Source organism: Erythrolamprus reginae, chromosome 7 (genome assembly GCF_031021105.1).
Source record: "Erythrolamprus reginae isolate rEryReg1 chromosome 7, rEryReg1.hap1, whole genome shotgun sequence".
NCBI classification, from domain to species: domain Eukaryota; kingdom Metazoa; phylum Chordata; class Lepidosauria; order Squamata; family Dipsadidae; genus Erythrolamprus; species Erythrolamprus reginae.
The window spans coordinates 74,235,211-74,262,969 of record NC_091956.1 but is presented as its reverse complement, the minus strand read 5'-3'; the positions used below and the strand labels follow the sequence as shown (position 1 = coordinate 74,262,969).

The window sequence follows — 27,759 nt, the reverse complement described above, 5'->3', positions numbered from 1 at the left end:
GGAATATAATCAATCATACATGTGTGATTATCAGGACAACTAGAAGGATCAAAAAGAAAGAAAAACAAATAACCAGTGCTTTTCAAGGGATTAGAGACACAGGGTTACTCTCTACCCTCCTATTGGCTGACTTCACAGCACTTAACCAACAATGGAGTAGATGGCATTCTTCATATGTGCAAATTGTTAAAAAAATAAATGCTGTCTCTTCCATAACCCAGATTCAGGTCTTACGGAGTGTGTCAAAAAAATTAATCGAATGGATATTGTTCACCTAATGGAAAGTAGTATGGAAAAGTCCAGAGATCATAGTCGCACCTATGCAGAAATTGAACAGACGATGGTACTGGATCACAGCGAAGGTGAGAATATACTTACACATGCATGATTACTATTCAGTATCCCATTGTTATCGAATAAAACGTATCAGCTATCACTGAGATAACTATTAGTAGTTCTATACCAAGGAGATCGTTCCCATCAGTTTAAGAATAAATATAGTGGTTTTCAACATTGTAGTAGTGATTATCAGAAATGAATAATCCTATACCAGTGATGGGCACCCTTTTGAGCTGGGTGTGTCAAACTTCGCCAAAAAACCGAGCATAACTCGGGTGGTGTGTCACCTTGAGAAAAAAGAACACAATTTTGTGATATTTATAGTTTAAATAACAAATATGTATAATTATTTAACTTACCTGCTTAGTGACTTCTTTGTTAATCTGTCAGTTGGTTTCTTTTGTTGGTCTTGCTGTTATTTAACTTGTGTGGGGTGCCGTGAACTAAGATAAGTGAGGGGGAGGGGGAATTCTTCCAGTGATGGTGAACCTGTGGCAGTCCAGCAACAGGACCTCCAGACAGCGATCGTAGGGCCTCCAGACAGCGATCACAGGACCTCCAGACAGCGATCACAGGACCTCAGATATGCGCCCCCCGCGGCGTTCCGCTGCTCCCTGCTGCGTCAGCCGGAAGTTCGGCCTAGCGGAAGTCCCAGGCCTAGACGCTCTATGCCGGAGCTCTGCTGTTCTGGCCTACAGACCTCCGGCACAGAGTCACTAGTCTACAGTCTACACTACAGCATTTTTTTTATCCTCGGGTACTGCACCTGGCCGTGTAGGAGCCGAGGATGAAACGTAACTCTCCGAAAGTTTCTCTGGCGGCCGCGTGTCACTGAAAATGGCTACGCGTGTCAGTGCTGACACACGTGTCATAGGTTCGCCATCACTGTCCTATACTATAACACTGAATATTGAGAGATGAATAGTAGGCGTGCGTAATGAAATTCATGTAGATGACACTTCACCATAATAAAACGAATATTAGGGAACACTCATAAAACCATCAATATCTTCAAAGGAACCCAGTTTACTAGGGAAGAAGACAACAACAACTCACTACTCTTCCTGGACATCCTGATGAGCAGAACCACAATGGCAATCTAGAAACACAAGTGTACTGAAAAACCTACCCACTACCAAAGCAATAATCCAACCTCTCACAAGAGAAGCTGTGTAAGAACTTTATTTAGACAAAGTCGCTGCAACAACCTGAACAGCCAACAAAGGATTTATTAAGCAGCCATGCAACATCTTAAGAGAAGAGAAGAGAATTTTATTGGCCAAGTGTGATTGGACACACAAGGAATTTGTCTTGGTGCATATGCTGTTAGCGTACATAAAAGAAAAAGATACATTTGTCAATAATCATGTGTTACAACACTTAATGATTGTCATAGGGGTCAAATAAGCAATGAAGAATCAATATTAATAAAAATCTTAGGATACAAGCAACAAGTTATAGTCATACAGTCCTAAGTGGGAGGAAAAAGATGATAGGAATGATGAGAAAAAACTAGTAGAAGTAGAAAATGAGTATCCATGCAGCTTTATCAAAAAGTGGCTGACCACTCAAATTAATATAGAACAAATGACACAAGCCAAGAACATCTCAGAAAACAATAGACTACTACAACCACATGAAATCAGTGTAGTTTTCCAAAACATCCTAAGTAAACAACAACAACAACCAAAGAAAAAAAGTATCCCCAAGGCGAAAAAAACAGGAATAATCTACAACATACAGTGTTATGACTCCAACAGCCACCACATAACACGAACAGGAAGAAGACTACCAGAATGCATCCATGAACACCAACTAGCAGTCAAAAGACATGATGAAAATACTTTATTTCACAACATATGGACCAACTTAATCATATATTCAGTTGGGGAACTGTGACCATTTTAGAACAAATCAAATCCATAAACACTTTCTATTGATAAATTAGCCACCAATAGACATAAATAGTGTCTACATATTTTGCAAAAGAGACAATAAACCAAAAATTGAACAAAAAGATCAAAATACCCCACCCATACCAGCAATCAACATCTAGAGGAGCACAGATTAACTCCAAGATTAACATCAGACGTCCTGCCTGTCGGCGAGTACTTCAGCTTCAACCACAACAACACAAGAGCACACAACAGATTTAAACTTAATATTAACCGCTCCAAACTTGACTGTAAAAAATATGACTTCAGTAACCGAATTGTCGAAGCGTGGAACTCATTACCGGACTCCATAATGTCATCCCCAAACCCCCAACACTTTACCCTTAGATTATCTACGGTTGACCTATCCAGATTCCTAAGAGGTCAGTAAGGGCCGAGTACAAGTGCACTAGAGTGCCTTCCGTCCCCTGTCCTATTGCTCTCCTATATCTCCTATACCTTTCTTCTATTCCTATATCTCTTCTTCTATTCTTTCATTGATATGTTCTATTACTATATCTTCTTTTCTATTATTTCTTAGATATATTTTACTATGAGTATCTCCTGTATAACCTTCATCATGTATTTTACTATGTGTATATAGATATACCCACTAAAACCCTCATTGTGTATTGGACAAAATAAATAAATAAATAAAGTTAACAATACCCCAATCAAGCAACTATCAAACAGGCAACCCAACCAAAGAACTCCACTCCCACCGACACTGACAGGGCAAACTGCTAGAACATAAATTGAGAGTTAACTCCGCTCTTTACTAGCATTGATGATATTACCTAGTTTGGGTCTGCAAGAAACCAATCAAGCTTAGTGAGTACAAAGGACCCCTCACTTCAACCTTGAACTACAAATACTTTCCTTTATTGAAATTCTGGCTATATGGAGTTTTACTATTTATTTATTTTATTTATTTATTTATTTTGTCCAATACATAATACACATTGAAGAGAAAGATATGTAATAATATAAGTAAAGAAAAGAATAGAAGAAAAGATATAAAAGTATAGGTGAACATATTTGAAAGGAAGAAAAGATAAATGTGATAAGAAGAGACAATTGGACAGGGGACGGAAGGCACACTGGTGCACTTATGCACACCCCTTACTGACCTCTAACCTGGAGAGGTCAATCGTGGATAGTCTAAGGGAAAATGTTTGGGGTTAGGGGTTGACACTACTGAGTCAGGTAATGAGTTCCATGCTTCGACAACTCGGTTGCTGAAGTCATATTTTTTACAGTCAAGTTTGGAGCGGTTAATATTAAGTTTGAATCTGTTGCGTGCTCTTGTGTTGTTGCGATTGAAGCTAAAATAGTCATTGACAGGTAGAACGTTGCAGCATATGATCTTGTGGGCAATACTTAGATCGTGTTTTAGGTGACGTAGTTCTAAGCTTTCTAGACCTAGGATTGATAGTCTGCTTTCGTAGGGTAGATAGGATTCGTAGAAATCACTTGCAAGGTCTTATATTTGAACACATGGGCTGGTTATTTATCTATGGTTAAATATAACTAACTTTTAATTTATGTTTTGAAACTGCTGAGTTGCTTCTCATATGGGCTTTTAGCAAGAAATCTTTGTTCCATATCATATCACTACAAATCTGCATCTTAGATGGCAATTACAGTGATACCTTGTCTTACAAACTTAATTGGTTCCGGGACAAGGTTCTTAAGGTGAAAAGTTTGTAAGACGAAACAATGTTTCCCAGAGGAATCAATGGAAAAGCGATTAATGCGTGCAAGCCCAAAATTCACCCCTTTTGCCAGCCGAAGCGTCCGTTTCTGTACTGCTGGGATTCCCCTGAGGCTCCCCTCCATGGGAAACCCCACCTCTGGACTTCTGTGTTTTTGTGATGCTGCAGGGGAATCCCAGCAGGGGAATCCCAGCATCGCAAAAACAAGCGCTTCGCTGGCAACGGAAGTCTGGAGGTGGGGTTTCCCATGGAGGGGAGCCTCAGGGGAATCTTAGCAACACAAAAACGGGTGCTTTGCTGGCAACGGAAATCTGGAGGCGGGGCATCCCAGTGGCGGCGGTGGGTTTGTAAGGTGAAAATAGTTTGTAAGAAGAGGCAAAAAAATCTTAAACCCTGGGTTTCTATCTCGAAAAGTTTGTATGATGAGGCGTTTGTAAGATGAGGTATCACTGTACTTCATTTATAGAGATTAAATTATTGTCGTTTTATTTTGCCTTCAGGGTTCTCGGCACTTCATGAAGATCTATGCAGCACAAAAGATAAAAAAGAGGCCGATTATTCCTTTTCTAAAGACAGTGAGCCATCAGATCATCCTCCCCTTGTTTCAGAAGAAGACCTTTCTCTCACTTGCTCCCCCTTGCATGAAGGCACATCGAAGGCTGAAGCAGAAGTATCTGTGGTAGAGCTACTGCACCAAATACAGAAAGATCACGTGAAAGCTGAATTCTCAGGGAAGCATCATGAGCTAACAGAAGATTCATCTACTACACAGGAGTATGTGTAAGAATTCTACAGTAGGGTAGCGTATACAGTGTTCCCTCGATTTTCGCGGGTTTGAACTTCGCGGAAAGTCTATACCACGGTTTTTCAAAAATATTAATGAAAAAATATTTGCGGGTTTTTTCCCCTATACCACGGTTTTTCCCACCCGATGACGTCATATGTCATCGCCAAACTTTCATCTGCCTTTAATAAATATATTTTTTTAATAAACTTTAATAAATAAACATGGTGAGTAATAATCTGAATGGTTGCTAAGGGAATGGAAAATTGCAATTTAGGGGTTTAAAGTGTGAAGGGAAGGCTTGGGATTACTGTTCATAGCCAAAAATAGTGTATTTACTTCCACATCTCTACTTCGCGGAAATTCAACTTTTGCGGGCGGTCTCGGAACGCATCCCCCGCGAAAAGCGAGGGAACACTGTATAGCAATAGGAAATATGTATTGCTTAGAGAACATGTTTCATAAGCAGGGAACAAATATAAATTTTGCAAGCCTTAGAAATCCTTCAGTGTTGTCAAGGGGAAAAAAATCAATGAGCGAAATAATTTCTAAACATTTAGAGTCAAGCAAATATATGGCCAATATATCATTTTAAAATATTCTTGGACTTATTCATTTAAATAAAAATAGATCATCAAATTAGCTGTATTAGATTTTAGTATCATTTCTAAAGATTTGTCATATTTGTGAGCGTTTTTTGGTATGGCAAAAATATTTTCTGAGTTAGATAATTTAATAGATAATTTTTATTTTGAATGAACCTCAATTCATGGTGAGATCAGCCAAGGTATTCTGGGTACTGGGTGAAATTTTCATTGAGGGCCAGACATTGCTTCCATGAGAGGGAGTGTCAATCAATAAGAGGGCAAAGACTCCCAAAGAATAGAATAGAATAGAATAGAATTTTATTGGCCAAGTGTGATTGGACACACAAGGAATTTGTCTTGGTGCATATGCTCTCAACGTACATAAAATAAAATATACATTTGTCAAGAATCATGTGGTACAACACTTAATGATTGTCATAGGGGTCAAATAAGCAATGAAGAAGCAATATTAATAAAAATCTTAGGATATACGCAACAAGTTACAGTCATACAGTCAACATGGGAGGAAATGGGTGATAGGAATGATGAGGAAAACTAGTAGAATAGAAGTGCAGATTTAGTAGAAAGTCTGACAGTGTTGAGGGAATTATTTGTTTAGTAGAGTGATGGCGTTCGGGAAAAAACTGTTCTTGTGTCTAGTTGTCTTGGTGTGCAGTGCTCTGTAGCGACGTTTTGAGGGTAGGAGTTGAAACAATTTGTGTCCAGGATGTGAGGGGTCAGTAAATATTTTACCCGCCCTCTTTTTGACTCGTGCAGTACAGTGATCCCCCGTTTATTGCGTCCCCAACCATTGCGAACAGGGTACTTCGCTATTTTTCAACCCGGAAGTCAAAAATACCATCTACGCATGCGTGCCGGGCACGCATGCGTAGATGGCAGCGGCTTCCCTGGGTCTTCCCCCTCTTGCTGGCGTCAGCGAGGAGTTTCCCCACCGCCCACGCAAACTCCTCGCTGCCGCTCGCCCGCCCTTCGCCTGCCCACGCCGTTCGCTCCCCCCTCTTGCTGTCGGGAGGGCGAGAAGCCCTCCCCAGCACCCGCTCGCCCGCCCTTCACCCTGGCGGAGAAATTCCAGCCCCCACCTGGTCCCGCCCGATCGTCTCCTGCCTCCCGTGCCGATGTTCCCTGCCAAGCCTGGCTCGGATTCCCTGGCTGCTTGGCCGGGGGGGGGGGGGGCTCGGCCGAAAGGAGCTGGAGACGCAGAGCTGAACACACCCCTTCATCCCCAAAGGCCGGCCTTTTTGTCTGGGAGGGAAGATGACTGCCGGTGGCACAGGGGCGAGGGGCGGGAGGCAAATCGCTGCGTCTCCAGCCCCTTTTGGCCGAGCCCCCCCCCTCCGGCCAAGCAGCCAGGGAAGCCGAACTGGGCTTGGCGGGGAACATCGGCACGGGAGGCAGCTTCTGCCGGACATGGGCAATGGGCGGGACAGAGAAGCGGGGAGAATCAGGAGGCTCCTTTGGCAGCTGGGGGCTGCCTGGCTTTGTTGTTTTGGCTGCAGCGGGTGCCAGGCAGCCTCCAGCCGCCAAAGGAACCTCCTGATTCTTCCCGCTTCTCTGTCCCGCCCATTGCCCGTGTCCGGCAGAAGCTGCTGCCTTATTGCTCTTTGCCGGCGGGATGCAAAGTGATGGGGTGGGAGGGTGTCCTGACAGCCCCCCCACCCATATGCTTCGCCTCCCGCCGGGCAAGAGCGCTCGGGTGGCAACTTCTTCTAGATACGGGCGATGTCCACGCTCTCTCTCGGCGCTTTCGAGCCGAGTCCGTGAGCGAGTTCGCTCCCGGACTCGGCTCGAAGGCGGCGAGAGACAGCGCCAAGGAACGGGCCTGTCCACGCTCTCTCTCGGCGCTTTCGAGCCGAGTCCGTGAGCGAGTTCGCTCCCGGACTCGGCTCGAAGGCGGCGAGAGACAGCGCCAAGGAACGGGCCTGTCCACGCTCTCTCTCGGCGCTTTCGAGCCGAGTCCGTGAGCGAGTTCGCTCCCGGACTCGGCTCGAAGGCGGCGAGAGACAGCGCCAAGGAACGGGCCTGTCCACGCTCTCTCTCGGCACTTTCGAGCCAAGTCCGTGAGCGAGTTCGCTCCCGGACTCGGCTCGAAGGCGGCGAGAGACAGTGCCCCCCGGACCCCCAACCCGGGTTTGGGGGGCTGCTAGGAAGCCCTCCATGCCGGCGGCAAACAGCCGCGCCGCCCCCAATCTTCGGCTCCTCGCTAGCGCTGTGGGAGTAAAAACACCATCTGCACATGCGCAGACGGTGTTTTTACTTCCGCATCGCTACTTCGCGAAAACCCGCTCGTTGCGGGGGCTCCTGGAACGGAACCCTCGCAACGAGCGGGGGATCACTGTATACAGGTCCTCAATGGAAGGCAGATTGGCAGCAATTGTTTTTTCTGCAATTCTGATTATCCTCTGAAGTCTGTGTCGGTCCTGTTGGGTTGCAGCACCAAACCAGACAGTTATAGAGGTGCAGATGACAGACTCAATGATTCCTCTATAGAACTGAATCAGCAGCTCCTTGGGCAGTTTGAGCTTCCTGAGCTGGCGCAGAAAGAACATTCTTTGTTGTGCTTTTTTGATGATGTTTTTGATGTTAGGTGACCATTTTAGGTCTTGAGATATGATAGAACCTAGAAATTTGAAGGTCTCTACAGTTGATACTGTGTTGTCTAGTATTGTGAGAGGTGGAAGGGTGGAAGGGTTTCTCTTAAAGTCTACCACCATTTCTACAGTTTTGAGTGTGTTCAGTTCTAGATTGTTCTGGTCACACCACAAGGATAGTTGTTCAACTTCCCGTCTGTATGCAGATTCATCATTGTCTCGAATGAGTCCAATCACTGTGGGTAATCCTTGCGTTTCCCTACTCCTATTCCTGGAAATAAGTAGGTTCTCAACCTTTTCTTCACACATACACCCTTTAAATATACACTGCTCAAAAAAATAAAGGGAACATTCAAAGAACACATCCTAGATCTGAATGAATGAAATATTCTCATTGAATACTTTGTTCTGTTCAAAGTTGAATGTGCTGACAACAGGTGAAATTGATTGTCAATCAATGTTGCCTCCTAGGTGGACACTTTGATTTCACGGTCGTTTGATTTACTTGGAGTTATTTATTTATCTATCTATTTATCTATCTATCTATCTATCTATCTATCTATCTATCTATCTATCTATCATCTATCTATCTATCTATCTAATATCTATCTATCTATCTATCTATCTATCTATCTATCTATCTATCTATCTATCTATCTATCTATCTATCTATCTATCTATTAGATTTGTATGCCGCCCCTCTCCGTAGACTCGGGGCGGCTCACAACAGCAATAGAACAATTCATAACAAATCTAATAGTTTAAAAACATTTTTAAAAACCCCATTATTAATCAGACATACTTACAAACATTCCATGCATAAATTGTATAGGCCCGGGGGAGATATCTCAGTTCCCCCATGCCTGGCGGCAAAGGTGGGTTTTAAGGAGTTTACGGAAGGCAAGGAGGGTGGGGGCAGTTCTAATCTCCGTGGGGAGCTGGTTCCAGAGGGTCAGGGCCGCCACAGAGAAGGCTCTTCCCCTGGGACCTGCCAGATGACACTGTCCAGTGTTTCCCAACCTTTTTTGAGCCGCGGCACATTATTCATATTTTCAAAATCCTGGGGAACATTGAAAGGGGGGGTGGGGGGTGGGGGGTGGGCTAAAGAAAAGTTTGGACAAAAAAACCCTCTCTCTTCCTCCCTTTCGCTCTACAGTATTTCTCCCTCTTTCTCTCTTTTCCTTCCTTCCCTTCTTTCTCTCTCTCCATCCCTCTTTCTTTCTTCCTCTCTTTTTTGCTCTTTCTCTCCCTCCTTCCCTTCCTCTGTCTTTCTCTCTCTCTTGCTATCTCTTTCTTGATTTTTTCTCTCTTTCTTGCTCTCTCTCTTTCACTGTCTCTTGCTATATGTCTCTTTCTTTGCCTCTCTTGCTATCTCTCTGCCTCTCTTGCTATGTCTCTCTTTCTCTCTTGCTATGTCTCTCTTTCTTTCTCTTTCTCTCTCTGCCTCTCTTGCTATGTCTCTCTTTCTCTCTCTGCCTCTCTTGCTATGTCTCTCTTTCTCTCTTGCTATGTCTCTCTTTCTTTCTCTTTCTCTTTCTCTCTCTGCCTCTCTTGCTATGTCTCTTTCTTTCTCTTTCTCTCTCTGCCTCTCTTGCTATGTCTCTCTTTCTCTCTTGCTATGTCTCTCTTTCTTTCTTTCTTTCTCTCTCTCTCTCTGCCTCTCTTGCTATGTCTCTCTTTCTTTCTCTCTCTCTCTGCCTCTCTTGCTATGTCTCTCTTTCTCTGCCTCTCTTGCTGCCTCTCTTTCTCTCTCTGTCTCTTTCTCTGCCTCTCTTGCTGTCTCTCTCTCTGCCTCTCTTATATGTCTCTCTTTCTTTCTCTCTCTCTCTCTCAGCTGACTGCAAGCGGGAGCCCTGACGGCAGCTGGACGTCCTGTTGGACGCCGTATATGCCAAGCCCGCAGCGCCAGCAGTACGGCGTCCAGCAGCACGTCCAATCGCCACCGTCAGGGCTCCCACTTGCAGTCAGCTGAGAGAGAGAGAGAGATAGAGAGAGCTCCCGCCGCCTGGAGCTCCCTCTCGCCGCCGCCATCTCCCCGCGACTGCCTGCGGCTGCTGCAGCCACCACCACCCCGCTCCCCCCGCCAGTGCCCTCCCGCCGGGCCCCAAAGGACACTTGCCGCCGACGCCAGGGCCCGGCGGGAGGGCACTGGCGGGGGGACCGGGGGGGGTGCGGCTGCAGCTGGGAAAGGCGCAGGGAGGGAAGCTGCCTGCCCGCCTGCCTCGGGGAGCCGCGCTTGCAGCCGCAAACCAAAAGGGCAACCCCCGCGCGCTCCCCAGCCCCGGCCCGCCTCTGCGCCCCCGCCCGACCCGCGCTCTCTCCTGTCCTCTCCTGCCCGATGTCGTGGTTTCCGGCGCTCTCCTGCTGGGCCCCAAAGAAGGAAGGCGGGGAAAAGGCGCGAGGAACGAAGCTCTCCTTCTTCTTCCTGCCTTCCTTCTTTGGGGCTCAGCAGGAGAGCGCCGGAAACCGCGGCATCGGGCAGGAGCCGGGGGACAGCTGCGAGCGGGCGCTCCAGGTCGGCACCGGCAGCGCCCCGCCCAGCTGGAGCTTCCGTAGCTCTGCGGCACACCTGGCAGTGTCTCGCGGCACACTACTGTGCCGCGGCACACCGGTTGGGAAACGCTGGTTTAGTCGACGGGACCCGGAGAAGGCCAACTCTGTGAGATCTAATCGGTCGCTAGGATTCGTGTGGCAGAAGGCGGTCCCAGAGATATTCTGGTCCGATGCCATGAAGGGCTTTATAGGTTATAACCAACACTTTGAATTGTGAGCAGAAATTGATCGGTATTGTGTTAAGTGTTTATTTTTTGAGCAGTATATATTGTGGCCACAGACCTCCAAGATTTAACTTAAGATTTAAATGATAACATTTCTTTGAGACTTCGTGGACCCCCTGTGATGACATTGAGGTTCCTCAGGGTTCAGCGGACTAGAGGTTGAGAACCACTGGGTTAGAATAAGGACACTAATGTAATATTAGTCTAAACTAAATAGTCACAAAGAGACAATTGCTGTGAGACACATGACAGAATGGAAAGAAAACCATTAATTCTATTCCATTCTTTCTGCTATGTGGCAATGGAATGAATGAAAGCAGTGAAATTGCTGAGAATGATTCAGGAAGGCCAATTTTTTTCTAAAAAGGGGAGAAAAGTTTCATTACTCAAAAATATATCATAATGGAGTACTGGAAAGCTAGACTGTTTTAAATGTGTTTACAAAATATTGCTAGATGCTTGTTTTTGTCTGATGAAACCCAATTTATTTGAAAATAGGTTCTACTATCTTTCCAAAGAAAGTCTTAACCATATTAAATTAGTAGTCATGACAATTGTTAATGAATTCACACTTGTATTCTCACTCAATCCCGATTTATTCATTTCAGAATGTTACGTGTCATTTTTCACAACAAAGCCAAGTATTATTATTATTATTATTATTATTATTATTATTATTATTATTATTATTACTAATTAGATTTGTATGCCGCCCCTCTCTGTAGACTCGGGGCGGCTCACAGCAATGATAAAAACAATATACAATGACAAATCTAATAGTTAAACTCTAAAATAACAATAATACATTTTAAAAAGTCTAAAAAAAAGGAACCCCAATATATAAAAAATATACATACAGTCATATCATACACAGAAAACTACATAGGCAGGGGGAGATGTTTCAGTTCCCCCACGCTTGATGACAAAGGTGGTCTTTGGGGAGTTTACGAAAGGCAAGGAGGGTAGGGGCAGTTCTAATCTCTGGAGGGAGCTGATTCCAGAGGGTCAGAGCCACCACAGAGAAGGCTCTTCCTCTGGGTCCTGCCAACCAACATTGTTTAGTTAACGGGACCCGGAGGAGACCAACTCTGTGGGACCTAACCGGTCTCTGGGATTCGTGCAGCAGAAGGTGGTCTCGTAGATACCCTGGTCCGGTGCCATGAAGGGCTTTATGGGTGATGACCAACACTTTGAATTGTGACCGGAAACTGATCGGCAACCAATGCAGACTGTGGAGTGTTGGAGTAACATGGGCATATTTAGGAAAGCCCATGATTGCTCTCGCAGCTGCATTCTGCACGATCTGAAGTTTCCGAACACTCTTCAAAGGTAGCCCCATGTAGAGAGCGTTACAGTAGTCGAACCTCGAGGTGATGAGGGCAAGAGTGACTGTGAGCAGTGACTCCCGGTCCAAATAGGGCCGCAACTGGTGCACCAGGCGAACCTTGGCAAACGTCCACCCTCGCCACAGCTGAAAGATGCTTTATAATAAATCTTATTCTTCAGAAACAGACTAGAAGAACTAATCATTTGTTTCCTCCTTACTTAACAGTATCACAACTTCTGGAGCAGCTTTGACACAAGTGACCCAAAGTGTGAAAACATCCAGCATTGCCAGTGACAAGTCTGGGGATTCCCCCGTAGGATGTGAAGATCTTGAAAGGCCACCATTGCATACTCCAACATCTAGTGATCGAACTGATTCTCCTATTGTGGAAGAACCCGAAGACCATCACTTTGAGCAAGAAGATACGCACCCAAGGAAAAACAGCCTGGTGATCGTTGAATCCACTGATGAACCGCCTGAAGAATTAGAAAGACACGAAGAAGAGTTGTTAGAAAAAGTAAGTTGTAACACTAACATGATTCATGAAGTACAGTGGTACCTCATGATACGACCCCCTCGTCTTACGAACAACCCGAGATACGAACCCGGGGTTCAAAAAATTTTTGCCTCTTCTTATGAACTTTTTCCTTCTTACGAACCTGCCGCCGCCGCCAAGAAGCTTCGCTGCCCGGCTGTCACTTTTTGAAACAGCCGGGGGGCTTCTCAGCGTAGTCCTGAACCCGAACACCAAACCCGAACTTCCAGGTTTGCCATTCGGGAGGCCGCCGAAAAGCCCCCCAACTGTTTCAAAAGACGACAGCCGGGCAGCGGGGCTTCTCGGCGGCCTCCCGAATGCCGAACCTGGAAGTTCGGCAAAAGTTCGGGTTCGGGAGGCCACTGAGAAGCCCCGCTGACCGGCTGTCACCTTTTAAAACAGCCGGGGGGCTTCTCAGCGTCCTCCTGAACCCGAATGCCAAATCCGAACTTCCGGGTTCGGCATTCGGGAGGCCGCCGAGAAGCCCCTGGCTCTTTTAAAAGGTGACAGCCGGGCGGCGGGGCTTCGCGGCGGCCTCCCGAATGCCAAACCCGAAAAAAGAATGGCTACTTTAACAGTATAAAAAGAGATCTTTCACCAAACCAATTATTTCAAAGACTTTGTTCAACCGTAGAAAATAATCCATTTTTCCCCTTGAAAACTCATAAGTTATGATGTTTGGACTGACCTAAATGCATCCTTCCTATATAGTCTGCCACAATTCCTTAACACTTTGAAAGTTGCTATTGTGGCAACTCAGTCATCATTATGAGCCTTTAAGAAACCTGTCCCAAGTCTGATTGCAGAAGATTCACAACTGTAAATATGTAGTGAGAAAACTTTATTTCCAGGATCCTTACTTGAAGAGTCTGATGTTGCAAAGAGGAAAAGGATTTTGAAAATATCCCAGAATTATTTGAATCAAAATTAACTCTGTTTTCTAAATATAAAGGAAATAAATTGGCTGAAAGACAGGAGCAAATATAGTAATTATTAACTAACTCAAACTTGCAATATGATCTAGTCCAACGGTTCTCAACTGGTAGCCTGTGGAGCCTGGAGTGTGTGTGTGTGTGTGATGTCGCAGGGGGTCGCTTGAAAAAATATTACAATTTAAATCTTGCATTAAGTCATGGTGGTCCAGGATCACAAAAGGTATTTAACGGGGTTCCATGGTGAAGTAAAGGTTGAGAACCACTGATCAAGTCTTACCTGTTTAGTTTAATTGGTTTTATGGAAGAGTAAGTTGTAACTATATTTGCATTATTCAACTGATGCTCTGCTTTTACATGGTATTAAAAGAAAGGTGAAGGCAGCTTTCCTCAGATTGTAACATCAAATGTTCTAAGAAGATTTCGAGCATTCAATCCCAAGATAGAAAGAAAGTAGTACAGCCAGCGGTGGGCTACGAACCGGAATGCTAAATTGCTCTCACCGCCACGGCTCGTAAGTTCTTGTGGGACCAGCACGATTTTGCTGCTGCACCTGTGGAGGTAGCAAAATTGCGCCTGTGTTTCGGCGAGGTTTTACCTAGGGCTCCGTGCACGATTTTGCTACCTCCACAGGTGCAGCAGCAAAATCACGCAAAATCCACAGGCGCAGCAGCAAAATCAAGAACTTACGAGCCATGGTGGCGAACACAATTTAGCACTCGTAGCCCACCGCTGAGAATAGCATATTTTGCAGTGTATCTCATTCCAGCAAGCATTTCTGATCCCCTTATAGGGAGATTGTGATCCCCTTATATAGAGCGCTGGTGAGACCACATTTGGAATACTGTGTTCAGTTCTGGAGACCTCACCTACAAAAAGATATTGACAAAATTGAACGGGTCCAAAGACGGGCTACAAGAATGGTGGAAGGTCTTAAGCATAAAACGTATCAGGAAAGACTTCATGAACTCAATCTGTATAGTCTGGAGGACAGAAGGAAAAGGGGGGGGCATGATCGAAACATTTCAATATGTTAAAGGGTTAAATAAGGTTCAGGAGGGAAGTGTTTTTTAATAGGAAAGTGAACACAAGAACAAGGGGACACAATCTGAAGTCAGTTGGGGGAAAGATCAAAAGCAACGTGAGAAAATATTATTTTATTGAAAGAGTAGTAGATGCTTGGAACAAACTTCCAGCAGACGTGGTTGGTAAATCCACAGTAACTGAATTTAAACATGCCTGGGATAAACATATATCCATCCTAAGATAAAATACAAAAAATAGTATAAGGGCAGACTAGATGGACGATGAGGTCTTTTTCTGCCGTCAGTCTTCTATGTTTCTATGTTTCTATGGTGTTAGCTGTGTTATTAGAAAGGGGCCCAATGATTCATTCACATGTACAGTATGACGAGAGCAATGCTTCCATGCTTCCACTAGGAGCTAGCAGAGGAATTAGGGGAGCTGGAGGTCAGCTCAGATGAGGAAGAGATGGTAACTACCAGGGTCGTTCGCCGCCGGGTTATTATTCAGGTACAGGAGCGTTGAACTATTGCACGTACCAGTGGCAACTCTGCCCTGGTTAAAACCCACCCTTTTCCTAAAATCCAGTTCCTGAAACACCCCCCTGGCTGACAATGCACTAATGAATTTGGCATGTTCCTGGGTAATGCATGTCAATTGATTAACATAAATATCCCCCCCCCCCATTTTTATTTGGAAACTCAAGGAATGTACAGTAAATCCAAATGGTCGATATTTAATTTGCATTTTGAAAGAAACTATCTCTCTGAGAGCACAGTTTGATTGGCTGCTTCAGCACCACCTACTAGCCAAATTCTTCCTTGTTCCAAGTTTGCATGCTTTTTAAAAAGGATCAGTTCCTTTAAACGTTTAACGGCGTTGGAGTAATTTGCTTCAGTGCTTCTGGTCTAATTTATGTGGCTGTTATTTGACCCAACTGACTTCCGTTATGCAGTGTGTTTAAAATAGCCAGTTACTGTATTTGTTTTCTGAAATATTTTTGGTTTAATAGGCTGACGATGTGCCTGAAATACCTCCAGAAGCTGTAACAGAGGAACAGTATGTGGATGAACATGGCCATATTGTGGTGAAGAAGGTATTCGGTGGATGGCTTATTAGGAAAATATAAAGAGCATTTTAGTACAATAATTATATTTGATCCCTTTCAAAGTTTCCAGAGTTAAATTGAGGGGATTTAGAATACAGTGTTCCCTCGATTTTCGTGGGTTCGAACTTCGCAAAAAGTCTATACCACGGTTTTTCAAAAATATTAATTAAAAAATACTTCACAGGTTTTTTACCCTATACCACGATTTTTCCCACCCGATGATGTCATATGTCATTGCCAAACTTTCGTCTGCCTTTAATAAATATTTTTTTTAATAAACTTTAATAAATAAACATGGTGAGTAATAATCTGAATGGTTGCTAAGGGAATGGAAAATTGCAATTTAGGGGTTTAAAGTGTTAAGGGAAGGCTTGTGATACTGTTCATAGCCAAAAATAGTGTATTTACTTCCGCATCTCTACTTTGCGGAAATTCGATTTTCGCGGGCGGTCTCGGAATGCATCCCCCGTGAAAAGTGAGGGAACACTGTACTACAGTTTGTCCTCAAATTACAACAGTTCATTTGGTGGCCTTTTGAAGTTACATAACTGAAAAAGTAATTTATAACCATTGGTCACATGATCAAAATTCAAAAGCTTGCCAACTGGCATGTACCTATGACTGTTGCAGAGCCCCAGGTCATGTGATTATCTCTTGCGGCCTTTTAACAAACAAATTCAATGGGGAAGCCAGATTCACTTAACAAATGTGTTACTAACTTAACAACTGCAGTGATTCACTTAATATTGTAAAATGGGGCAAAACTAATTTAACATATGTCTCGCTTAACAATAGAACTTTTGGGCTCAATTCTGGACTACTTATATACGTAACAAGGAAATCTTTTATGGAAAGTGAGGATTTAGGCTCTATGCATTTCACACCACATGGGATAAGGGAAAACATTTTATCTCATATAACTGTTGCACAAAAATAAAAAAGTCCTTATTCATTTTAGGAGAGAACTGAGAGCAGAATAGTTGAAACTATATTTTGCAAAATTTATAGGAGGGTTTTTTCCCCTTCATTTTGATAAAATAGTTTCTGCATTTTATTGGCAAACGTTTCAGAGTGGAAACATGTTCAAATTATAATGCATTTAATAATACGTATCATGTGATGGGAAATATTAAAATTGCTTTGAAATAGTATTTTGAAGATCTGTTAGCTGAAATTGTGCCTTATGTTATCTGCTAACGAAAGTGCAAGTTAAGACTTATTTGTGTATTATTACCATGAGAGAGAATGCTAGGTATTGTATTTTAAAGGACAAATGTGACTGCCATGGATTAAAATTTAATTACATGCTAACAGAACTCTTGGTAAACATGCCGCCCTACTAGGTCACTAGGAAAATCATCAGGCGATTCGTTTTACCAGATGGAACCGAAAAAGAAGAAGTTGTGATGCAGGGAGAACCCCAAGATCCTGTTACAGTAGAAGAAGGAGACAGTTACTCCAAAGTCATAAAGCGGGTGGTGTTGAAAAGTGAAAGTGAACAATCAGAGGTTAGATTTTTTTCCCCCACCCTGGTTTATTTATGTTAAGCTGGGCGTCACGTTACAAGCCCCAATTAAGTCTGAAGTGTAAATTCAAACACATACCCTCTTGTAAAGTAAACAAAGGCAGTTTATCACAAAGAAAAAATACTGTTCAAACGCACTTTTATCAGCCAAAGTGCTCTCCCACAAACCAGAAACTTTGAATGCTGTGATAAGTCAAAACAAAAGCAAAAAAGATAAAGGCAGTTGTGAAGATGTCACAGCCACCCTCCACCCCCCCCCCCTTCAAGAGTCCTCAAGCCAAACTTAACTGTGAATTAGTCCAAGGGTCCTGGTAAAATCCTGAAACAGTTCAAAGAGTCCTTGTAAAATCCTCACGTAAAACACAGTTCTTTCTTTCTTCAAACGGATAATTTCCCACGCCGAGAGGCAACAACGCTGGGAATATATCAGCAGCTCCATTAGCCTAATTGCCCCAGCCACAGGTGTCCTCCATTATTTCCTATAATACTGGCGCAGTTGTTCCTTCCTTGACATCAACCTGCGTCTGCGAACATCTATGAATGCCTCCTTTTCTGAATCTAACGATGATGCTGATGACGGTTCACTAATGGGGTAATTAGCTAATGGGCTGCCTGTAATTACCTCCTCCATTGATCCTACTTCACTTCCAGAATCTTCCCTTGACACAGACACTTCACTGTCGGAAGCTGTTGGCAGTAAAACCGGCCTCTGATAATGTGAGGATTCTCCCACATCAACCCCACAGTCCTTGGAGCAGTAGCTGCCCCAGAGCCAACCATAACCATATATAGAACCGGGGTGGCGCAGCAGGTAGAGTGCTGTACTGCAGGCCACTGAAACTGACTGTAGATCTGAAGGTCAGAGGTTCAAATCTCATCACCGGCTCAAGGTTAACTCAGCCTTCCATCCTTCCGAGGTGGGTAAAATGAGGACCCGGATTGTGGGGGCAATATGCTGGCTCTGTTAAAAAAGTGCTATTGTTAACATGTTGTAAGCGGCCCTCAGTCTAAGGAGAAGGGCGGCATAAAAATTGAATAAATAAAATAAATAAATAAATAATAAATAACAATTTATTTGAAGTACATTTTATAAATTGGCACTAGAATTACCCATTATAAATTATTCTGTTTATTACATTTAATTGTAAACTTTGTTTCATAAGATTCACTTCACAAGTGGGAGATGACTTATGCAATAAAAAATTGTAGAGCAATTCTTTTACAAGTCTAGTCCCCAATTACATCATGAATAAGTCATTAATGTTAGTGCAAATGTTTCACATTATTTAAGCCAGTGTTTCCCAACCTTGGCAACTCGAAGATATTTGGACTTCAACTCCCAGAATTCCCCAGGCAGCGAATGCTGGCTGGGGAATTCTGGGAGTTGAAGTCCAGATATCTTCAAGTTGCCAAGGTTGGGAAACACTGCTCTAAGCAGTCAATAACCATGATTCTGGTATAGACAATTATTAACATATGCAATCATTCATGAAATCTCTTTCACAGGTGACATTTTCTGAGCCAAGTGTATTACCAAGTGCCTCAGAATTCCAGACTGAACCAGTAGAAGGCCGCAAGGTCAGCAAAGTTGTAAAAACTACCTTAGTGCATGGGGAGAGAATGGAAAAACATCATGGAGATTCTAGTTTAGCTGTGAATCTTCCATCAGCCAAAGATGACTTCGAAGAGGTGAGACAATTGTATGGGTTTGGCAGCACCATTAGAACTGCAATAGTACTAAGGGCAGAAACAAAAAAATAGAAATAGCTAACTGTAATGAAGCATCATTATAGAAATGTATTTCTTATTTAGAGAAATTCAACAGTTCACAAAGAACTTTTTTTTCCTGAAAAATATCTGAGAGTATCATCTAACGCAGTAGTTCCCAATCTGGGGTTCCCGCCCCCACAGGGGGCAATTTGATTTTTAATGGGGGCAGTTCGAAAACGTGTAGTGTCGATACTCTAGACCAGTGGTTCTCAACCTGGGGGTCAGGACCCCTTTGGGGGTCGAACAACCGTTTCACAGGGGTCGGCTAAGACTGATGGAAAAGACAAATTTCCTATGGTGTTAGGAACTAAAGCTTCTATTCTGGCACCTTGGGACACATTTTTACAATCCAACCAATGAGGCATTTACAGTAGGGGTGTCCCTCTGACCTTCCTGCCAATCAACTTAAAGTTCTGTTGGGAGAATTGGCGCTAGACTTATGTTTGGGGGTCACCACAACATGAGGAACTGTATTAAGGGGTCGCGGCTTTAGAAAGGTTGAGAACCACTGCTCTAGACCAGTGATGGCGAACCTTTTCTTCCTCAGATGCCGAAAGTGAGTGTGTGTGTGTGTGCTATTGCGCATGCATGAGTACCCACACCCATAATTAAATGCCTGGGGATAGTGAAAATTGCCTCCCCTCCCCGGAGGCCCTCTGGATACCTGAAACAACCCATTTCCCAACCTCTGGTGAGCCCAGTTGGCCTGTTTTTCGCCCACCCCAGGTTCCAGTGGCTTCCCTAGAGCCTGGGAAGGAGAAAAATGCCCTCCCCCATCCCTACAGAGACTCTACAAAAGCCAAAAATGCCTTCCCAGATCCTCCAGGCAAACTGAAAATCAGCTGGCCAGAATGCATATGCATATTGGAACTGAGTTAGGCTAATGGCTCGTGTGCCAGCAAATATGGCTCCATATACCACCTGTGCCACCCGTGCCATAGGTTTGCTATCACTGCTCTAGACCTTAGACTTCTAGCAAAACTATCAAATCTGTCATTCACTGTCACTCTGATGGTCTGATATGCAGAACCCTGAAGGAACTTCTATATTTATGCATGCACGGGTGCTTTTGTTCAGTAGTTTACTTCCAGGAGCTCATTAACAAAAAGTGATACAGGTTGAGGCACATTAACAAGATCATTTTCTACCTACTGAATCTGCTAGAAGAAGCAATTGAAACAAATGATAAAAGGGCTTCAGAAACACAGGTCATGTCACCCTACTCTTGGCAAATTATGCCATTACTGTATTTTTCAGAGTATAAGATGCATCTTCCTCCCGCCCACCCCAAAAGAGGGTGGAAATGTTGGTACATCTTATACACCGAATACAGCCATTTTTGGCCTCCCGAAGCCCTGCCACCACATTTGGGAGGCTTGCAGAATGCTCCTGGGGACTAAGGAGGACAAAACCTTTTTTTTTCTTACTTGACCTCTTTGAAAACTTGGTGCGTCTTATACACTGGTGCATTTTTTTAAAAATACGGTAATACTTTTTTTCTTATATGTTTCCTTATTATTTATCTCACTGGTTGTTCTAATATTTTAGCAGGTTAATATATTTAAGTTGTATTTGGGTCTTTTATGTTACAGTTATGCTTCCTGTTTTACTTTAGGCACTGAATTACATAGGTAACAAAGTGAAAATTGAAGTTCCCCCATTAGTAGAGAAAGAGGTCATGAAAGAGGATGGGTCGCTTATTAAAAGGTTTGAGTTGGCATGACACTAGCCTGTGCAGTGACCAAAGATTTAACAGACTAACTGCAATGGTACCTGAATAAATGTCAACTTACAGTCTCAGTGTCTTAAGCTTTACTTGAAAACTAACCCACTATGGAAGAGGGACGAATCAACTAAACAATGGAACAAACAGTTGTTTGGGAAATAGCTGAATTATAATTCTGATTCTAAGTTCTAAATGTAAAAAAAACATTGCATGACATATTTTAAATAATGTTTTGGAGAAGTCAGAGTGTCATGAGGACAGAAAATATCTGGACAATTAGGGGAGAGGGGAGAGACAATTAGGAGAGGGGCGGCATATAAATCCAATAAATCTAATCTAATCTAATGGAAATGTTTTGGCTTTAGAATAGAATAGAATAGAATAGAATTTTATTGGCCAAGTGTGATTGGACACACAAGGAATTTGTCTTGGTGCATATGCTCTCAGCGTACATAAAATAAAATATACATTTGTCAAGAATCATGTGGTACAACACTTAATGATTGTCATAGGGGTCAAATAAGCAATGAAGAAGCAATATTAATAAAAATCTTAGGATATACGCAACAAGTTACAGTCATACAGTCAACATGGGAGGAAATGGGTGATAGGAATGATGAGGAAAACTAGTAGAATAGAAGTGCAGATTTAGTAGAAAGTCTGACAGTGTTGAGGGAATTATTTGTTTAGTAGAGTGATGGCGTTCGGGAAAAAACTGTTCTTGTGTCTAGTTGTCTTGGTGTGCAGTGCTCTGTAGCGACGTTTTGAGGGTAGGAGTTGAAACAATTTGTGTCCAGGATGTGAGGGGTCAGTAAATATTTTACCCGCCCTCTTTTTGACTCGTGCAGTATACAGGTCCTCAATGGATCCATATACCAAAAGATTCAGATATTAGAGGGGAGGGACTAAAAAAAAGTGAATGTCCCAGTGAATGTCCATGCCACTGAAGCTAATTATCTAGGATTAATTATAATTTCAAGGCTAATACTATTGCTATGTTCATATCCACAATTATGTAGGCAGAATATATCCTATACTGCAGTGGTTCCTTAGCATGACGGAACGGTTTCATGGAAGACAAATTTTCCATAGAAGGTGGGAAAGAATGAGCATGCAACCTAGATCCCTCAAATACACAATTTGCAGGTTACAGTTTTGTGCCCCTATGAGAACCTAATGCATAATGGTCTGAAGTGGAACTGAGGCAGTGACTGGGGAATGGCTGCAAATACAGATGAAGCTTCGGTCACTCATCGGCCACTCACCTCCAACTGTGCAGTCTGGCTCCTAACAGGCCCTGGAATGGCACTATTGGGAACTCCTATTATACTATATAAGAAATGTATGTGTGTGGAGGTTAACCTTCCCAATTCTCCTTATGATGACTCCATCTGGACACCATTGCTTTTTAGACTTTCTTTTTGTTTAAGTGTATTTAATAAAGGAGTGTCAATGTTTCCCAAAGCTTTCACCTTTTAACATTTTTTTGTAATGGAGATCTGTTGGTTCAGAACCTAACTTTTGTTGAAACAAAAATATATTTGCTCTGACAACATGGGTAGGAATGACATAAACGAGCAGGTTTGCAGTGAGGGATATGGATGGTTCTCCTATCATGTATCTTGTTAATGCTTCCCTGTTGCAGGATTTTCATGCAAAGGTCAGTGTTGCTGGATTAGAACATATGAATGTAAGCATTGATGTTACAAAGGAATAATGTCTCTCAGTATAATTTTCCCTGAATCAGGAAGGGAAAAAACTTTAGACACATTCATAACCAAGAGTTTCTGATTGATGCAATATTTATATAAAAGTTTGAACCATAGGCAAGGACAATTTAAACCCGGGCTCCATCCTTGGCAACTTTAAGACTTGTGAATTTCAACTCTTAGCGAAGCTGGCTGAGGAATTCTGGGAGTTGAAGTCTACAAGTCTTAACGTTGCCAAGGTTGGAGAGCCCTGGTTTAAACTATCCCATTCTAACTCTACATAGCAATGTGAACTCAACTTTGATCTTAGTCAGAAGCAGGTTACAGCCTACACCCACAATCCCTTTAGGCAATCATTTCTCCCTGCCTGTGCAGGTTTATGTCACACGCAAGAAATTTTATCTATCATCTATCTATCATCTATCTATCTATCTATCATCTATCTATTTATTTATTTTGTCCAAAACACAATGAAGGTTACAGAGGATATACTCTTAGTAAGTATATCAATGAAAGAAGAGAAGAGAAGATATATGAGAAAAGAACCCGCTATATAGAGCGCTGGTGAGACCACATTTGGAATACTGTGTTCAGTTCTGGAGACCTCACCTACAAAAAGATATTGACAAAATTGAATGGGTCCAAAGACGGGCTACAAGAATGGTGGAAGGTCTTAAGCATAAAACGTATCAGGAAAGACTTAATGAACTCAATCTGTATAGTCTGGAGGACAGAAGGAAAAGGGGGGACATGATCAAAACATTTAAATATGTTAAAGGGTTAAATAAGGTCCAGGAGGGAAGTGTTTTTAATAGGAAAGTGAACACAAGAACAAGGGGACACAATCTGAAGTTAGTTGGGGGAAAGATCAAAAGCAACATGAGAAAATATTATTTTACTGAAACAGTAGTAGATCCTTGGAACAAACTTCCAGCAGACGTGGTAGATAAATCCACAGTAACTGAATTTAAACATGCCTGGGATAAACATATATCCATCCTAAGATAAAATACAGAAAATAGTATAAGGGCAGACTAGATGGACCATGAGGTCTTTTTCTGCCGCCAGACTTCTATGTTTCTATGTTTCTATATATGATATAGGAGAGACAATAGCACACAGGACAGGAGGCTACAAATTGCTGACATTTTAACAAATCTACCACTTTAAATATGATTGTAAATTTAGGTTTGCATTATGTAAGAAAGGAAATCACTTTAAGAAAAATAATGCTATTGATACCTTATGTATAAATATGTAGCACTTTTCTTAGCCCTTTAAAGGCAAATGCAGTCACTGTCTTATCCCCTACAGCAGTGTTTCCCAACCTTGGCAACTTGAAGGTATTTGGACTTCAACTCCCAGAATTCCCCAGCCAGTGAATGCTGGCTGGAGAATTCTGGGAGTTGAAGTCCAAATACCTTCAAGTTGCCAAGGTTGGGAAACACTGCCCTACAGGAACTCAAAACTCATGTTAGTTATTTTAAAATGAAAAATGGAATGCAATTTCTTTTTAAAAACAAAATCCTACCAATTCACTCATTGCCCCTCTTTGACTCCTTGCAGGACAACCATGAGTAAAGCTAGTACACAGAAGAGGACTGTGGTTAAGGACCAGTATGGCAACCGGATTCACGTGGAGCTGCTGGAGGACCCACCAGATGCGCTACCCCAGGACGATCTTCAGCATGACCTTCAACAATTATTACGGCATTTCTGCAGAGACGAGCAGAAGAAAGAGGCCAAATGAGATGCTGCTAAATCTCACCCTTAGACCATCACACATATCCATTAACTCTCCAGCTTTATCCAACTTTCTTTTATCATAGGTGTTATTATTTAACATAACCCATCAGGGAACACTTGCTGCTTCTCCTTGGAGCATATAGGGCAGGTTTTCCCATTTCATTTTTCTGTTTCTAAATATCTGTAAGCTAATTTGTGACCAAAGATCACATCCTTCATTCTGGATGGTTTTATCTACTAAGTCGTAGACTTTGTGCTCTCTCCTTTGGCATTTTTATTGTTCTTTCTTTTTTCTTTTTGCACCAGATCCATAAATGCATAAGTTTCTTCCACAGGCCTCTTGAAATGACAGTGTACATGTGTTTTTTTAAAGGATATTATTAACTGTAAATAGAGAAAATATGTGGATTCACATGACGGAAAGTAAGAAGCACTGCCTATCGTGACTACTTTTAGCATCAGGACTATAAGGTTCACCGAAGAATAATTCATGTAATATCGCTAACACAATCCATTACAACTAGGACATGGATCTATCAAGAACGAAGCAAACCAATCCTCCTGTGTCCATAGGACTTCCAGCGTAATAAATTACTTGACTAAAAGGAGTCAGAACAAAGCCTCAAATTTCAACTGTTTCCTTTTACAAGGCAGTTGGTTGCAGCCATTACTGCTTCTTTAACTTCCTGGGAAAGCCACCTCAAGACTTCCTGAAGAAAAATATACCCAGTTAGATATAACGTGCTAGCAGCTGAATCTGTGGCACTTTTGCATACTGTGTTTAAATCTGTTAGATCGGGGGCGCGAAATGGGTGCATTCAATAGTTCTGGTTTCCATACTGTTTTGATCACCCCTTTAACAAATCCCGCTGTCTTAGAAGGGGTTGTCTCTGCTGGTCACTGCACTATGGACCAGATGTCTTTAAGCTTGGCAACTTTAAGACTTGTGGACTTCAACTCCTAGAATTTTGGAGAAGAATTCTAGACTCCTGGAGAAGTCTAGACGTTGAAGTCCATAAGTCTTAAAGTCACCAAGTTTGCTAGAGACATTTCGAAGGAGGAAAAGAAACTGTTATCCCTTTCAGGAAAAAGAAAAAAGATTTATCACATTCTGTCAAGATTGTCTCTTAAATTTGGCACATGCATGTGGCATTGGGAGTATAAAAACATGACCTTTCTATAATCATGCCAATTGCTTCTCATCCTTCCTAGCACTGAGCGAGCAGAAATTACCATTGTGTTTGAGGGTTTTATTCCGGGGTTTTATTTATAAGGAGACAGGAATCCACCATGCATTTGTTTTTATTTCCTTGCTAATTTTATTTATAGTCCTTAACCACCTTTCAAGCATTATTCATGTCAATGTCTGCACTTTGATTTTTCCAAGAAGGCATATATGACCCTGGGATTATTTTGTGGTCTGTACCTAATTCTAATAGTGGTCTGAAGCTCTGTAGCATTTTAACATATATATGTAATTAGATATATAAATATATATATATAATATATATATTATATGAAATGATATACATTTTGAGTCAGTTGTTTGATAATACACAAAAGCATATTCAGCAATGATGAGTCAGGTTCTCTAGGGCTGAATATTTTTTTCCAAACCCTGCTAGCCTTTGTTTCTTTAGACAGAACAACCGGACTCACTCAGTGCTCAGAATGCTGAAAATAAATGTTACAAGTGGCACGTCCTCATTAAACAACAATGCCAAGAGAAAAGAAACGTTATTTGAGGAGGTTTTGGTTTCCTGCTTAAAAACAAACAAACAAAAAAACTCTACTTGGTGCCATGCAAATTTGTTTTCTTGGCAAAGCAGGACGCAAGCACTTAATGGCTGCCAAAATGAAAGGAGACCTAATTGCAGGACACACAATAGCTCATTTCTCATTGTCAAGAACATCACTGTTTAACCTTCAAGACTGGGGCTCTACAAGGAATGCATTTCTGTTGTGTTATTTGCGGTGCAGATGATGTTCTGTGTAACAGCATAATGGCTATTCTCCTTTTTTCAGTTTTGAATTTTTGCTGTGTTATCAGAGAACTTGAATACTGTGAGAAGGTGATTTTAAGTTGATAAATCGGCATCTTGTTCCCATGGTGATAACACTTAACTGAATATATCTATGAGGGCATGTATTAAAGATGTAAAACAAAACAAAACAGCACTAACAATACATAGCTGCAATGTGAACAATGGCTCATTTAATTAAATAAAAATGTAAAAGTGTTAAATGTAGCAATGATAGTATCTTCTCTTTTTTTTGCAACTTAGAATCGGGAAATTATTTGGAAACTTTAATTGCAAAATTATAAAGCAGGCGATCTATACTGTTATGATTAATTTTACACTGTGTAAATGTTTGACCTTCCAAGTCCCAAAGGGCTTAAAGAACATAGGTTCATTTTCTTCCATTCTGTCCACCTTACATTTTCAAATCTGAGAAGAGAATTTTCTCTATGTCTCAACAATGGCAAAGGATCGTTTGATGGGAACAAAGAAAAAATCTACTTTCACTCTAAAGGCAAGATAAATATGTTGCCTGCTATTTCAGCCTGTTGTTTTTAGAAGATTTTTCATTACTGGTTTTAGTTTGTTTTGTTGTTCCTTTAACTTACAGAATAAAAATCAAGAATAAAACTAGTAATTTATTTTGTATGCTTGGACAATTTGATGCAGGTTGTATATGTAAGTACACATACAGTATTGTTCTGCCAGCTTCTAGTACAAGCCTCCGATGAAAAGGAAATTGGCTCAAAACAGACACACACACTCAGTAGAAGTCCAGTAAATGTTTTTTATCTCAACAAAAGAGAAGCAAAACTCCTTTTTAGAATTCAAAGGGATTTCTTGTATAAACAAGGCAGTAATGGATTACAGTCCGATAACAAGGCAAGCAATAAATCAGCAATAAACCAGTACTGTGCAGTTCGGCACAAATACTGTTTGTTCCAGACGTGGCAAAAACTTACAAGGATTTCTTTTCTCAAACTCCGTGACTCCCAATAACTACGATCAGATAATCTCCACACTGTTCAGCCCGCACGCTACCAATTCTGCGCATGTATGGGTCTAGCAATTCCTCATCCGAATCTACTGAAGATAATGGAGATTGGCTTCCTGGGCTGTCTGCCAAGCCCCCCTCTTCCAAGTCACCCCCACCTTCTTCTTCTTCCAAGGACTCTGTCGGCAATAAAACAGGCCTATGACATGTTGATGTTTCCCCTGCATCCACCTCCACATTCCTTGGGGCAGGAGCTGGGCCAGAGCCAACCACAACACAGTATATGTAATGACATACAGATAAACTTTGCTTAGAGATCACAATTGGGATCAGCAGCTTCATTGCCAAGTGACATAATTGCTAAGTTAGACACATGACTGTGACTTGAAATTTTACCGCTGGCTTTGCTTTTTGGAAGCTAGTTGTGAAATGCACGGATAGTGATCACATGACTGCAAGACATTGCAATAATGGTTGTAAGTGCACATACCAGTTGCATTTCTATAATGTGGTTGTGAGTATACTGCAATGGTCGTAAATGCAAAGATTAGCTATAAAATTACTATTTCAGCATTGTTGCAATTTTTCTCACTAAACA

The 27,759-nt window shown here is 42.2% G+C and overlaps 1 protein-coding gene across 6 annotated transcripts in view; it reads left to right on the top strand.

The window, feature by feature from the left end:
- The window catches only part of ANK2 (ankyrin 2), a 207,659-nt gene extending 183,591 nt beyond the window's left edge, over positions 1 to 24,068 (top strand). For 3 of the 6 annotated variants that reach the window (XM_070757865.1, XM_070757864.1, XM_070757863.1), the window contains 8 exons: positions 222 to 362; positions 4,489 to 4,768; positions 12,298 to 12,589; positions 14,980 to 15,072; positions 15,575 to 15,658; positions 17,014 to 17,178; positions 18,702 to 18,884; positions 23,967 to 24,068. In XM_070757865.1, the coding sequence (XP_070613966.1) occupies positions 222 to 362; positions 4,489 to 4,768; positions 12,298 to 12,589; positions 14,980 to 15,072; positions 15,575 to 15,658; positions 17,014 to 17,178; positions 18,702 to 18,884; positions 23,967 to 23,981 (1,253 nt within the window). In that variant the 3' untranslated portion in view covers positions 23,982 to 24,068. The remainder of the gene's footprint in view (positions 1 to 221; positions 363 to 4,488; positions 4,769 to 12,297; positions 12,590 to 14,979; positions 15,073 to 15,574; positions 15,659 to 17,013; positions 17,179 to 18,701; positions 18,885 to 23,966) is intronic. The other 3 variants (XM_070757868.1, XM_070757867.1, XM_070757866.1) reach the window with 1 other exon arrangement.
- Positions 24,069 to 27,759: the final 3,691 nt, after the last annotated feature.